This window comes from Trichosurus vulpecula, chromosome 4 (assembly GCF_011100635.1).
Source record: "Trichosurus vulpecula isolate mTriVul1 chromosome 4, mTriVul1.pri, whole genome shotgun sequence".
NCBI lineage: Eukaryota > Metazoa > Chordata > Mammalia > Diprotodontia > Phalangeridae > Trichosurus > Trichosurus vulpecula.
Window position 1 is genome coordinate 223,312,757 of NC_050576.1, and position 15,513 is coordinate 223,328,269.

A 15,513-nucleotide genomic window follows, 5' to 3' on the forward strand; every position below is an offset into this window, starting at 1 on the left:
ATTTTCTATGGAGTATTTGTTATAACAAGATATTTCTGAATTGGCCACATGATTCTATAAAGTACTAAGTTTAGGATTTAGTAGTAGCAAATACTAAATTTTAACTTCATTATTTCTATATCATTGAAGTTTCTTTATTTTTAATATTAAAAAGCCCTTGATGAAAGTTCTCAAAGAGACCTAAGTTAGGATTCAAAAACTATTATTTATTTAAAAAGCTGTGAACTGCTGAAAAGGGCTATTATTGTTGCAACTTGGAGGTTAGATCATTTTTATACTATGGAAATTTTCTGTAATAGGTTTTACACGACAAACATGGCAAATTATACACAGGAAAACATCATAGCATGTTTTGTCCCAAAACATTTCAGCACTACTTGAATGAGTGATAAGTGCCCTGGAATAGGAATGAGATGCTTTGCATTCTAGTCCCATGCTCTTAATATTAACTCACTCAGTGATCTGGGACCTCTCTAGGCTTCTACTTCCTAGTTTGTTAAAATGAAAAAAGACTAAAATATCTCTAATGAAAGTCAGTTTTATTATTTTTGTGGCAGGAATAAAGCTCTTACAGAAGCAATGTTGCTAACTTTCCCGTGACTTCCCCTCTTTGAGACTTTATCTTTGTAGACTTAAGTTCTTAAAGCATTGTGATATTGGGTTATAACCTTCCTAAATGAAGTATTACATTTTAGCATTGACCCTATGACATGTAATTTTTCTTCTAGGATAGGGTGCAAGTAAGAACTGTGAAAAGTGAAGTATAGGTAAAAAGCTGAGTCTTTTCCTTTTTCCTTTTTCTCTCAATTCATTTACTGTTGTTCTATTGATTTCACTGGAGATATCACTGAGTTAAAAAGAAAGAAAGAAAGAAATAATTAAAGAACTAAAGTTTGAAGGTCTCCAGAAGACTGAATGGATCTTCCAAGGAAGAGTCATGGAAAGAACTGGACAAGAATTATGCAGGATTAAAAGCTGGGTTGAGAACTGTAATGATGCAGTTTCATTAAACTATACAAAATAACCCCCATTTAACTGAGAAGGAAATTGACAACAGAAATAAAATTATTTGCCTGAAAACAAACTAAATCAGTGGAACTCGATCAGTGTAGATATAGTTTTATGTCCTAGTAATTTCATTTCTTTAAACTATAATCTTAGGAAAAGAGTATCATATATTGGTATGTACTAGTTTTGGGGAAACAGGAAAGAAATACGTGTTTTGCAAAATGGATCAAATTGTTGAATATTCAAAGTCAGATACTACCAACATACACATCAAACGTGTCACTTGCTCTACAGAAGGCCAGTCCTTCATTGAATTTATGAAGGGATATAACAATGGATGTAATGTGGATGTAGTTAAGATTTAATTAAGATTTAAATTCTGTAATAAGAATACCATATAGCCCATACCTTTGTCATGGTGATGCCAGCCTCCTGCATAGTAATCTTGAAGTACTTGGGGAGGGTTCCATGTATCAAGAATGTAGTCCACTTGGTGCTGCTTTCGCCAGGTTAATGACTGACACATGATTTCTCTAGCTTTGTCAATATTGAAGTCACGAGCACGGAGGAAACGCAATATATGCTCATCTTTGGGGATCTACAAAGAAAAAGAATTTTCTAGTCAAAGTTAAAAAATATATGCCAAGAGAATCAGACTTTAGAGCCATTCCTCCCTCTTACTTACACCTAATTTCCAAGGGTTGCACCAGTGTAGAACTATCATTAGGAAAAATGAGCTCCCTTACATCACTTAAGAAAATAAGAATTATTATTATTGGATGATTCTTTTTATTACTTCATTTTGGTTTAGCAGAGCATAAGACATATGTTTCCACAATCCAGCTAGCAGCTGTTGTGGGGGTGAAAGACCAACACAACCCCAACAACGAGCACGCCGCAAAAACACAGGTTCTTTTGATCTGCTTTAGTAAGGAAAGCAACGTTAAGGGGTTGACAAGCTTATTTTAATTCAGCATACAGACAGCATCCACTTAGTTCAGGGGAAAAAGACAGCACCCTGAACTTCAGAACAAAATACAAACAAATTACAAACATCAACAGACAGACCAAATACATATTCATAGTTACCAACATTTAGGTTCAGCCCGGGAGCTCGGAACAAAGGCTGGCCCAGAGTCACATGCGCCACCACTGCTGTGGGTAGGAGCTCCAAAGAAGAGAAAGCCAACCCCTGGTTTATATCTTTTTCAGCGTCAGGGGTGAGTCACACATGTGACTCACCCACGTGACCTAAAATCATCACAAAGAGGCGACTTAAACCCACATGATCTAAGAGCCTCTGATGTCCCAAATGTATCACTCAAAACTCATGTGTAAAAGTAGGCCCTCCCCTGAGTTAGCCCCACCTAGGGCCCCACCTTAGTTGCCAATCCACACCCACATAGGTTTTACACCTAATAGGGGTTAGAGCTTGGGGCTTAGCACTTAGTAAGACTCAAGCCAAACTCTTCAAGGGCACTTGTTCAACTAAGTGCTAAGAGCCCACTTTGCTTACCAACATACTCCACCCCTTGTTATAGGATACATAATCTAATCAGCCATGTATCCTAGAACATATATTGACCCATTATATATTGTGATCCAGTTACGCAGGAAACTAAAACTAAAACCCGGACAGAGCAGAAGACTGCCTGCGTGAGAACGTTTGAAAGGTGAGAGCAGTGAGCTGCCTTCCAACTGACTTTGGTGAGGTGAGCACAAAGATGGGGAACCACCTACATCGGGATTCCAGAAGAAGCCAGGTGAGGCCAGCTGGAGTTGGAACCCAGGAGCTTGGAGTCCAGCCCTGGGGCAGGATGGAAACTTTGCAGCAAGGCACTAAGTCTGCCTTTTTGGTCCGTTCAGCTTGGGCTGCTTGGGATCCAGGAGGGAGGCATGGATTTGTTTTTGTTGGGGTTGGGGAAGTGCCTTGGACCCCCCAGGGACCCCACTCTGTTGGCTTTATTGCCTAGCGGACCCTCAGGACTTGGAACATGGGACTGGAACATAATGGGGAGAACGGACCCAAAAAGAACTTTGTTTGGACTCTTTATTTGAAATTGGGACTTTGGATGCCAAGTGGAAGCCTGCAATGGCAGTTTGGGGAGGAGACATCCCCAAGAGAACTCTATTTGTTTGCTTGTTTGCTTTAGGACTTTACTAACTAAAGCATGCCCATGCCTCAGGGTACTGGGAAAAAGTCTGCAATGGCAGGGTGATGCTCAAGAAGTACTTTATGAGCTAAAGAGATTAACTTGCTTTGACCTAGGGGTGGACATTTGAATTGTAAACAAGTATTTTGGGAATGACTGATTGAAGAGATTATCTTGCTGGGACCTAGGGGTGGGTCATGTTTGTATTGTAAACAAATATTTGGGAATGTCACTGAATGATATGTTTTGCTTTGTTGTGAATGATATGTTTTATTTTATTTTATTTTTTATAATATTTTATTTATTTTAGGTCACGTGGGTGAGTCACATGTATGACTCACCCTGACCCTGAAAAAGATATAAAACCAGGGGTTGGTTTCCTCTTCTTTGGAGCTCTTATCCACAGCAGTGGTGGCGCATGTGACTCTGGGCCAGCCCTTGTTCCGAGCTCCCGGGCTGAACCTAGATGTTGATAACTATGAATCTGTATTTGGTCTGTCTGTTGATGTTTGTAATTTGCTCTGAAGTTCAGGGTGCTGGCTTTTTCCCCTGAATTAAGTGAATGATATTTGTATGCTGAATTAAAGTAAGCTTGTCAACCCATTTAACCTTGCTTTCCTTATTAAAGCAGATCAAAAGAACCCGTGCTTTTGCAGCTTGCTGGCAGCTTTCTGGGTGCTGGCTGTTGGTGGATTTTACACCCCCACAGCAGCTGCTAGCCGGATTGTTGAAACAACATAGCTTTGAATAGCTTCTAAAATAGCAAGCGTTTCATGGCCAGATAAATAATACCTATCCCATAGAAACCTTCACTGGCATTTTTTGGTAATACATCCTGTTGCTAGTTTTTATAGCTGGAAAACATGTTAAAGTCTGTGGGGTGATTTTCACATAAACTAGTTTGCTTTGCTCTCCTGGCCCCTTACTGTACTTCTACTCCTGGTTAATCATCTTATTGAAATGTATATCACTGCTGATAGGATGAACATGTTAACTCCATATCACTGTTAAAATCCTCCAAATTATTCAATGTCAATGATAGGTAAGTAGCACCAAGTTTATAAGACAAATGACAACACAGTCCAGATATCTGATCTCTGGTATGGGATGTGATTGAACAGTAGACCAATTTCATGGAATGTCTATCTTCTCTTGGTAGTTATACCAAACAAAGCTGAGCTCCTCCCATTTTCCATAAATATATGAGTCATTGTAGAGGTCCAAATCTTTAAAAGAGGAGGAATGGAACTGTAAGAAACCTTGAAGGACAATTCGCAGCCTTTTAAAATTGACCACATAGGTATTAAGTAGAGGATTGAGTAAAAGCAGTAGTAGAGTCAAAGATACTACTAAATTTTAACTGCACGATTTCTAAAACATTAAAGATGCTTTATTTTTTATGCTAAAAAACACATGATGAAAGTTCTCAAAGAAGCCTAAAGCTCAAAAACTATTAATTATTTAAAAAGCTGTAAACCATTGAATAGGGTTATTATTTTAACTTAGTGGTTGGATCTGTTTTTATGTAATGGAAATTTTCTGTAATAGGTTTTACATGAGAAACATGACAAATTACATACAGGAAAACGTCACTGCATGCAAAGCATTTCAGCACTACATGAAATAAATACTGATCTAATCACTTTTAGATTTAAGGATTGGCAGTTGGCAATATGTGTTCCTTAAATGGATAGAAAGCTAAGAGTAGGATTAATTACTAGTTCCTTGGATTAAATTGTTATATTTTTCTTCTTAGGTTTGTTTTAAGACACTGGGAATTTCAACTTTATTACTCATTCCTTACTTTGCCCTTATGGGTTTCCTGGAGCCACTGTCGGAGCCTGATCAGGCAGCTTTCCTGTAATGGAGTCAAATCACCAAGATACCTCTTGATGTAGTCTGCATCTAATTTATCTGAAACAAATAATTTATACAACTTTATTAATTTGGATGAAAGACTCCAAATACTTTTGGACAAGAAAAAATTTAATTTTGGTCTTTCTATAAAGCAGTAGCTACAAAACTTTTACCAATCTTTTGCTATTCAATACTGTTTATACAACTCTACAAACATTTGTTAAATATCTATTAGGTGGCAATCACTGAGGAATACTAAGATTAAGTCTTTGCCCTCCAGGAACTTATATTCTACTTGAGGAAACAGAACAAGGGAAGAAGATAATATATATCAAATACACATGGCATAAGGTAGCAAAAGATAGAGACCAAGGAGACAAAAAAGCTCTAGAAAAACTTGAGGGAAAGAAAATTTTCAGCTAGATGGTATTCATGTTAGAAAAGGGGATATAATTATGTGGCACAGTAAGTTGGGCAATCAATTTGAATTCAGCAAGACCCAGGTTCAAATTCTACTTCTGATGTGTACTAGCTGACAAGTTAAATTTTTAAAAGCCCCAGTTTCCTTGTTTATAAAATGGGGATAATATCTACAGTAATTGCTTCACGGGGTTGTTTTAAGGCTCAAATGAGATAATGTACGTAAAGTACTTTCAAATCTTAAAGAGCTATATCATTTTACCTAACAAAATGGCAACGATAACAAGATGTAGAAAAGCCAATGATAGAGGGATTGTGGAGAGGAAAACACTTTAACAGGCCATTGGTAGAGCTGTGAAATGGTCCAGCCACTCTGTAAAACAAACTGGAACTGTGCTAAGAAAGTGTGTCTGATGTCCGTACCCTTTAATCCTGAGTTACCCACTGTTAGGCATATACCACAAGGAGTCCAAAAAACTGTAAATAAAGCAGATGCCCATCAATTGAGGAATGGCTAAACAACCTATGGTATATGAATGTAATGTAATATTACTGTGCCATTAGAAACAATAAATAGGAATATGGAGAACTGTGGGAACACTTACATAACTAATATAACATGAAATAAACAGAATTATGAGAACATCTATAATGGCTACAACAAGTAAATACCAAGAACAACAAAAAAAGTAAATTCAAATATTGGGTAATCTTAAAGACTAAGCTTGGCCTTAAAGAAGAAAGATGGGAATAAATCTCCCTTTTTTATAGGTAAGGTGGGAGAAAAGTACAGGTATGAAGCATTGCATTTAGTGTCAGTTGATAAGGTGGTTAATTTTGCTCAAAAGTTTTTCCCTCACTTTGACAGTCTTTGTTAAAAAGGGATAGGTCACCACATAAAGGGATATATTGCGAAATGAAGGTGATGTAACACCATAAGATCATAGATAAGAAACCTTAGAGACAAGCAAACAGAGGTTAAATGACTTTCCCAGATTACACAGAGAGTAAGAGACAGAACCAGGATTTGAACTCGGGTCCTCTGACTCCAAATCAAGCATCCTTCCCACTACATCATACTATCTGCATGCTCTACTCTAGGAAAAAAGTAATAAAATTAACCAGTGTAATATTAAAGCGGGACTTTTTTTTAACTGTTTTCCTCTTTTAGAATGCTAAAGTAATCAAGTGCCTTTGATTAAATCTTGCTAGGTGCTAAGACCCAGGCCCACACCCTTTTACTGATTAGGTATGAAGCCTTCAGGCCCTGAACAGGGTATATGAACTCAGAGGTTAGCATTTTGTTTGGGGCTCTCACTCACTGGAAGAGTGTTAGTGTGGACACTCTGGGCCGCATTGCTAAAATCCACCCCCACCCCCTTACTTTGAAGAAAACCCAGATATTGGTGCTTCTCTTTTTGGTAACTATGTATGTGACGTCTTGATCAGACAAAGACTGTCTGTTGAATTGTGTTATTTGCTCTGTTTATATTGTCTCTGTTTGTAATTTCGGTTTGTATTTGCCCTGAAGTTCAGGGGGCTGATCTTTTCCCACTGAACTAAGTGAGTGATACATGTATGTTTAATTTAAAGTGAGATTGTTAACCACTTAAGGTTGATTTCCTTAGAAAAGCAGATCAAAGAACCTGTGCTGGCAGCTCTTGTTGGGTCTTACACCCCTACGGCAGCTGCAAGCAGCACTGTTGTTACAACTAGTCACTCAGAATTTTGCTTCACTATACTAGGGGACATGGACTACTCCAAAGTTCATCATGCAATCAAGTAACAGTCAAATTTCCCAAAGAAATTGCAATAGATAAGGTAACTTTACCACTTCTAATGGAATTATCCTCTAAGTGCCAGTTTTTGACTAGCTTTTTTTTTTCCCTAACAAATATGTAACATAGAACTCCACTTGGATGTACATATTCCTTCCAATTGTGAAAAACCTCATTGTATGCAACAATTACCTCTATCTTTCCTTAGGTCCTCTATGGGGGCCAGCTTTCCCCTTGACGGTGCATGAATACCAATGAAGCACATCATCTGTATGTCAGTTAGCTCCCTCATAGCTAACTACACTACTTCCTTTTCAGGTAACATAGCTCTCTGGTAACAGCCTGTGCAATGCTGCTCCTTTATAATTCTTTGTTGGTAATGAGTTGCACTCCTACTCATCCCCATAATACTCCTCTCCATTGCCCTTTAAGTGACTTCTAACTCTTCAATTCTCAAAATAAAATAAGAACTATATTAGGAATAAAACACCTTACCATCAGGTGTCCCAACCACAAGCTCAGATGAGCTGTTGGAATTAAGAATTTCATTATTCAATCCTTCCTTTGGTGGTGTAGAGGGTATACTAATAGCAGCTGACACTGATTGTTTACTGCAAGATGAAGTCTTCTTTGAGGAGCATGAGACTGGAGGAGTCCAGCGGGGCACAAATGTGATGCCCTCTTCCTCTAACTGATGCAGGTAGTATTCAATGATTTCTTTTCCCTTTAAAAGAAAGTCCCATTTTATGACAAGGGAATTTATAATATATAAATCATCCATTCCTCAAAGGTTTTTTAAAACATGTCATTAAAAATGAATACCACAAATCAAAATGGAGGAACAGTATCTTAAGTCATCTTAAGTATCTTATCTTTATTTTTAATTCCCTCTTTCTGGAAAAGGCCTGTGTATTCCAGGTAACAATGATAACTTATCTGCATAGCACTTTAAGTTGATTATGTGCTTTACATATATTATTATTTCATTTAATATTCAGGCAGGCCTGTGAGGTAAGTGTGCTACTAGGCAGGAAAATGCTATCCACTCAGGTTATACTTGGTATCTAGAGATAGTATGATATAGTAAAAAGATCTCAGAAATGTAGGTTGAGGGGTGAAAGGAACCTTGAACATTATCTAGTCCAAAGCCCAAATTTCATGTATTAGGAAAACGGGGTACAAAGAGCTTAAGTGGCTTGCCCATGATGGTTTAGCTAGTAAATATTAAGAGGCATAATTCAAATCGAAGACTCTCTTCAACCCAAGTCTTAACACATTGGGACTCATAGTGTAAAGGAAAGAATACTGAATTTAAAGTCAGAGTAGCTAGGTTTGATTCTCAGCTCAGCTGCATAATACATGTGTAATCTTGGACAAGTCATTTAACTTCTGGGCCTCAGTTTCTTCATCTGCAAAATGAAGGAGATAGAAGGGAAGACCTCCCAAAGTCCCTTCCAAGTCCCTATCTATTATCTATGATCCTAGAAGGTTTCCACTATATTGTTGCCTCTAAGGACTAAGTCTAGCCCAAGTCAGCAGGATTTTCCTACAAAATCAATTACAAACATTGCTTGCTGCCTTGACTTGGTGTAACAAACCCACCCACAATGAAGTAAACAAGAAATAAATAAGCCTATTAACCATTCAATAATTTCCCATTGACAGACAACACCATAAAAACAAAATTCCTTAACTTTTATATTGTTATATGTAAAATTTTAGCAGACAGAGCCTTCTAGAGAAGATAAGATTATACTTCAGTGATCTGAGGCAGATCTTGTAAAACTATTCCTGACATACTGGTTGAGATCTTACAAATGAATCTGGTCAGTCTCCAAGTAGGCTATAAATGTCATGCTTCTTTCCCAGCACTACTGGAGGATTTTAATAGGACAGAAAATAAAATGGGCTGCCTATGTCCATTACCTAGTTATACTTTTAGCACCAACATCTGCTGCTTGCCTTTACATGATCTTAAGTCTTCTGAGTTCCATTAAGTAGCTCATCAGGAAATTTTGAGGTTCCTAATCTAGCCCACCCTCAGGTGAGAATGCCAACTGAGACCACCTCAGAGAGACGGCCTTTTTTTCCCTGTAAAATCCCATGCCAAGACTTACTTTTTTAATGTTGCTGGTATACTGTTTCATTGCAATCTTTTCCACAGTGCTTTCAAAACCAAAGAAAGATTTAATATCCAGACTTGCAGACTGTTCAAAGCAGGTCCAGTCTTCGTTGTCAGGGTGAACCTGAAAGCAAGGGAGAAAGCATTCAAATGAACTACTTTGGCCAGTGATATCATATAGGCTATTCAAACTATAAATAACCCATAATGAAAACATGAAGTACGTTTAACTAGAATTCCTATTATTCCTCTTAAAATTACATAGAAAAATTATAAAACCTGGTTCAAAATCATAAAAGGTCCAAATAAACTTTTTTTAAATTTCTAAATTAAAAAAATATCCCGAAGATTATTTTGCATTTAAGTTAGAAATAGAAGTTGAATTCAATTTAAAAAACATATTAAGGGCATACTAAGTGTAAAGAAAAGTTCTTGGTATTGTCTTTTCAGTTATAACTCACGTGTTAACAGGTATTCTTGTAAAGCAAGAATTGGGTCAGAATCAAAGTGGTACTTTATAGGAAAGTATTACTAGGGAAATACAATTCTCAGAACAGTAATCCATAAGAACTGTATTATTGCTAGACTAGGCTCAACCCCCTATTGAATGGAACTCATGAATGACAATAATTAAGTTTTTGATAGGAGAGTTGCTCAAGAGAATGAGAAACAGGATAGTTTAAAAGCAAAGATGAACTATCACACCCTTAGTAGTTCAGTGGAATATTCTCATTTGTTTCTGGTGATAAACAAAACATACTGAGAGAGGCCAATCTGTCAACACAGTGTGGCTGGGGCCACATGATAGCAAATGCCTAACAGGACCCTTCCCTGTGATTCAAGATTACTCACTGTGTAACAGCAGTATTCGTTAATGATGACCCGGTTGGAAAATGTTTCATTATAAGCCTCTATATGCAAGGTCCGTTCCCGGCGGTTTAATGAATTTTTCTGAACAAAGTAAACATAATCAACTCCTGCAATCTAAAAAAAGATATAAGATTTATATTAGTGGGAGTTAAAATGTACTAGTTATCTTGGCGGGCATGGAGTAAAGGGTTTATTTCTTATTTTTCTTCTTAAAATCATTTTTTAAAATAGATTTTTACATCACCTAGATTTTACTCTGTATTCCTCCTACTCCCTCCTCTGATTATGATAAAGGATTTTTTTTTTTAAAAAGCAAAGGAAGACAATTTAGCAAAACCTACCATTATATCCTGCCCCACAAAAAAGACATTATATACTTTGTAATGCACCCATAAGACACCCCTTAACAAAGGAGGAGGATCCACTATCTCCTTGTATCTTTCCTTCGAGGGCAGGTTTATTCTTTATAGTTTTGCAAAATTCATTTTTTATTATTTTATGGTTACAGTTATTTCATTTTATATGACTGCAATCATTGTGTGTATCATTTTCCTGGCTGTGTCACTTTGCATCAGTTTATGTAAGTCTTCCCATGCTTTTCTATATTTATCATGTTTGTCATTTTTTTCAGCATTATAATATTCTATTACATTCATGTACCACAATTTGTTTAGCCATTCCCTCATCAATAGCTATCTATTTTGTTCCCAGTTCTTTGCAACTAAAAAAAAGTGCTTCTACAAATATTTTAGTGCATATGAAGCCTTTCATTTTGTCAATGACTTCTTTGTGGTATAGACCTAGCAGTGGAATCTTTGGGTCAAAGGTGATGGACATTTTAGACACTTTATTTACATAATTCCAATTTGCTTTCCAAAATGGCTGTACTTATTTGCAACTCCACCAACAATGCAGTAGTGTACTTATCTTTCCACAACCCAACACTGACTATTCCAATCTTCTGTCATATTTGTAAAATTGCAGGGTATAAAGTAAAACCTGGGGATTATTTTGATTTGTATTTCATTTATTAGTAGCAATTTGGAGCATTCTTTAACATGGTTGTTAATAAATTGTAATTCTTCATTTGTGAGCTGTTTACATCCTTTGTCCACTTCTCTACTGAGGAATAGCTTTTGGTCTTAATATACTTCTGTTAGTTGTTTATATAACTTAGATATCAAATTCATGTCAGAGATTTGATCCAAAGATCCCAGACAACTGCCTCCCTTCTGATTACAGATGCATTAATTTTGTTTGTGAAGCTCTTCAATTTCATGTAATCAAAACTATCAATTTTATTTTTTATTAATTGTCCATTGTTTGGTTAAGAATGCATCCCCTACCCATACCTCTGAAAGGTATATGATCTGCTTCTCTTCTAATTTTTTAATGACATACTCAATTTTAAGATCATATATCTATTTTTAATTTATTTTGAATTTTTTTTCATTATTTCTCTGGATATTCTAGAACCTTTGCTCTTCCAAGTAAATTCCATTACAATTTTATCTAACTCTGTAAAGTATCCCTTTGGTAGTGTGGCTGATTGTGTATTAAAACTGTAAGTTAACTTTAGCATTTATAATTTATATAACGGCACATCTCAGCCATGAGCACTGAATGTTCATCTAGTTATTTAAGTTGTTCTTTGTTTCTTTAAGAAGCATTTTGTAATTCAAACTATGCAATGATTAAGTCCCTTTTATTCCCAAATATCTTATAGAATTTATTTTGCCTTTTGGTTTGTTATTATATAGAAATGCTATTGATGTGTATTGGCTTATTTTGCAGACTGTAACTTCACTGAAGCTATTTTCTCAATTTGTTAATCTTATTATTCCCCAGGACATTTTAAGTAAACTATTATGTCATCAGCAAACAGGATAGTTTTGTCACCTCTTTGCCTCTTTAAACCTTAAATTTCTCATCTTATTACTACTTCTAGCATCATTAGAACTATTTAAAATAGTGGTAAGTAGAAGAGGTATCCTTGCTTTTACTCTCAATAAGGGCAGGTTTATAGTGTATCCCCAATACATATAATCTTTGCTTTTTGGTAATACTGCTCATATTCATTTTTTTAAAAGAATCCCCTGTGTCTGTATTTTGTAAGGTTTTTTAGCATTAGTGAGTGTTGTACTCTGTCAAAAGCTTCTACATCTGAATTCTAGTAATTATGGTTTTGGATGTTTTGTTTTTAATATGATTAATTACGTTGACTACTGAACTATCTTTGCATCCCTAGTATAAATCCAACCTAGTCATAATGAATGATTTCTTGGACAAATTATTAGTCTGTTTGTCATGATTTTATTTAAAAAGTTTTAAAATCAATATTCATTAATGATATTAGTCTATAGTGCTCCTTTTTTGACTTATCTTTCCCTGATTTAGGTATTAAGTCTATATTTGTTTTGTATAGTGGGTTTGGTGGAGTGCTTTCTTGTTCAATTTTTGAGAATGGTTTGTGCAGTATAGATATTAATCACTCTTTAAAAGTTTGATTCTCAGGGCAGCTAGGTGGCACAGTATATAGAGTACCAGCCCTGGAGTCAGGAGGATCTGAGTTCAAAAGTGGACTCAGACACTTGACACTTACTAGCTATGTGACCTTGGACAACTCACTTAACCCCAGTTGCCTTGCCTTCCCCACTCCAAAAAAAAAAAGTTTGATTCTCCTGTAAATCCATCAGGAACCGGAAATTTCTTCCTTTCCCCCAAATAGTAGTTCTATTTCCTTTTTAGAGCTAGGATTATTTAGGATCTCTATTTAGTCTCCTGATCGTAGGGGTATAAAATCCTCTATTTCCTTTGTATTCTCAGTTTTGTTCACATATAACTATTCACAATAGGTTTGGATAATTCTTTTCTTTCTTCTAGTTTTATTGTGATTTCATCTTGTTTATTTTTTATTTTGTTGATATGATTTTCTGCTTTATTTTTAATCAGATTATTAGTTTTTACAAAGAACTGGCTTTTAGTTTTGTTCCTCAGATACATAGTCCTTATGGTTTCCAATTTATATTTTTCTCCTAACTTTCAAGATTTCTTCTTTTGCACTTATCCTAGGTTTATTTGCTGAGAATCCATTTTAAAAAATGTTTATTTAGGTAATTTAGCTTTATCTTTTTATACTTTGTTAATACAGGCTTTTAGAGATGATTTTTCCTTCTGACACAGCTTTAGCTATATCTCAGAAAATTTTTTTAATCTGTTCCATTTAGAATTTATTTTATTAAGTTTAAATTTAGGCCTATGTCTTTTGTCTGTGCTCAATGAATCCATTACTATTTTATTGTGTTTTGGGCCGTAAAGAATGGGTTATTTCTGCCTTCTTTCATTTATCTTCAATTTCTCAGTACTAAATACATGATCAATTTTGGTAAAAGTTCTACATGGTGCTGATAAATATGTATATCCTTTAGTAATACCTTTTTCAATAGTCTAGGTGCATCTATGTCCAGTTTACAGCGTCGTTCAATAACGTGAATAGCCCCATCATCACTCTTATATTCATTCACAGTGTCACTGTGTACAAACATTGGAATCAGAGGACACGTAGGAAATCTCCTTTCATAGGCCTACAAGAGGAGAAAGGATAAAAGGAATTAATAAAAAATGCAATTTGGCAGAATATAATAGAAACTCAATAAATGTCAAGATTAACTCCAGAAATCTGTCAATGGTATCACACATGTATATGTTCATTTCAGCCTTTATGATTAAAATTTTCATTAAAGAAAAAACACTATACATATACATACATACATATACAGACACACACACACACACACACACACACGCACATATATATAATTATTCATGAATTCCTTTGGCAGCCTAGTGAAGCCAGTGATCCCCTTCTCAGCATAATGTTTTTGAATGCATAAAATAAGTAGGATTACAAAAGAAATCAATTACATTAAAATACTTATCAATACAGTTCTAAAAGCAAATCCATGGACCACAAGTTAAAGATTTCTAACCTGGAACCTTTTTAACTATTTAAAAAAAAACATAAGGTTTTATGGATACTTTTTGTCCGTATACCTACCCCTTTCTGAAATGAATATATCTTCTGAGGGAAAAACAACATTTAAGCAGAAATATCAGGCACAGTCACAGCGTTTGATACCAGGTTTTACTTATCTCTTCTCCAGGAATTTCACTGCTTTTTCCATTACTCCAAATGAAACTTCTTTTTGCAGCTCTATTCACTTAGATTGTTGAAGTCATTGTGTATGTTATTTTATGATTCTGTTACTTTATTCTGTATCAGTTTATATAGATCTTAATGTTCCTTTTAATTCCGCATATTCCTCATTTCTTACTGCATTATTCATGTCACAGATTTTCTAAAGCCATTTCCCAATCAATGGGCACCTACTTTGTTTCTTTCCTACCATGAAGAGCACTGCTCTGAATATTTTTGTATATACTGTGCCATTCATTGTTTCTGACTTTGATTTCCTTGAAGATACAATCCCAGCAGTCAGGAGGCTGCTGGGTCAATGGGCAGAGGGTTTAATCATTTTTCTTGCATTGTTGTTCAGTTGTTCAGGCATGTCCAACTCTTTGTGACCCCATAGATCATAGCATGCCAACACTTTCTATGGAGTTTTCTTGAGAAGCTACTAGAGTGGTTTACCATCTCCTTTTTCAACTCATTTAACAGATGAAAAAACTGAGGCAAACAGGATTAAGTGACTTGGGTCACACAGCTAGTAAGTACCTGAGGCCACATTTGTACTCAGGTCTTCCCGACTCAAGGCCCAGAACTCCATCCACTAAGCTGATTCCAAGGCAAACAGAGGTTAAACGTCTGGTTGGGGTCATACAGCTAGTAAGTGTCTGAAGCCACACTGAAGCTCCAGGTCCAGCGCTCGATCCACTGAGCCACCTAGCTGTATAGTATATGAACAAATCCAGAATGCTTGGACCACGTCGCAATTCCAACATCAATGAATCGGTGTACCTGTCTTCCCATAGCTCCTCTAGCACTGACTATTCCCTTTATTTTACCTTTCTCTCACTATTAGTTACTTGGAATATGTTTTTATGCAATGATTTCATAGTTTGTGAATTTGAGTGGAATAGCTGTGTTGGTAATCAAAACGGGCTCCTTAGCACTTAGTTCAACAAGTGCCCTTGAAGAGTTTGGCCTTTGTTTCCTTTGATTAATTCAGTGTCTTTGATTGAGTCTTACTAGGTGCTAAGCCCCAGGCCCAAACCCCTATTAGGTGTGAAACCTTAGTGGGTGTGGATTGGCAACTAAGTTGGGGCCCAAGCTGGGGCTAACTCC

General features: G+C 36.0%; 1 protein-coding gene across 1 annotated transcript in view; it reads right to left on the bottom strand.

Annotated features, from left to right (window-relative positions):
• Positions 1 to 15,513, bottom strand: part of SEC14L1 (SEC14 like lipid binding 1) — a 94,367-nt gene that overhangs the window by 24,642 nt on the left and 54,212 nt on the right. Inside the window, exons 3-8 of the mRNA XM_036754122.1 lie at positions 13,643 to 13,792; positions 10,191 to 10,322; positions 9,334 to 9,462; positions 7,712 to 7,940; positions 4,966 to 5,075; positions 1,417 to 1,606 (exon numbers count right to left, since the gene is read on the bottom strand). Of these exons, the coding sequence (XP_036610017.1) occupies positions 1,417 to 1,606; positions 4,966 to 5,075; positions 7,712 to 7,940; positions 9,334 to 9,462; positions 10,191 to 10,322; positions 13,643 to 13,792 (940 nt within the window). The remainder of the gene's footprint in view (positions 1 to 1,416; positions 1,607 to 4,965; positions 5,076 to 7,711; positions 7,941 to 9,333; positions 9,463 to 10,190; positions 10,323 to 13,642; positions 13,793 to 15,513) is intronic.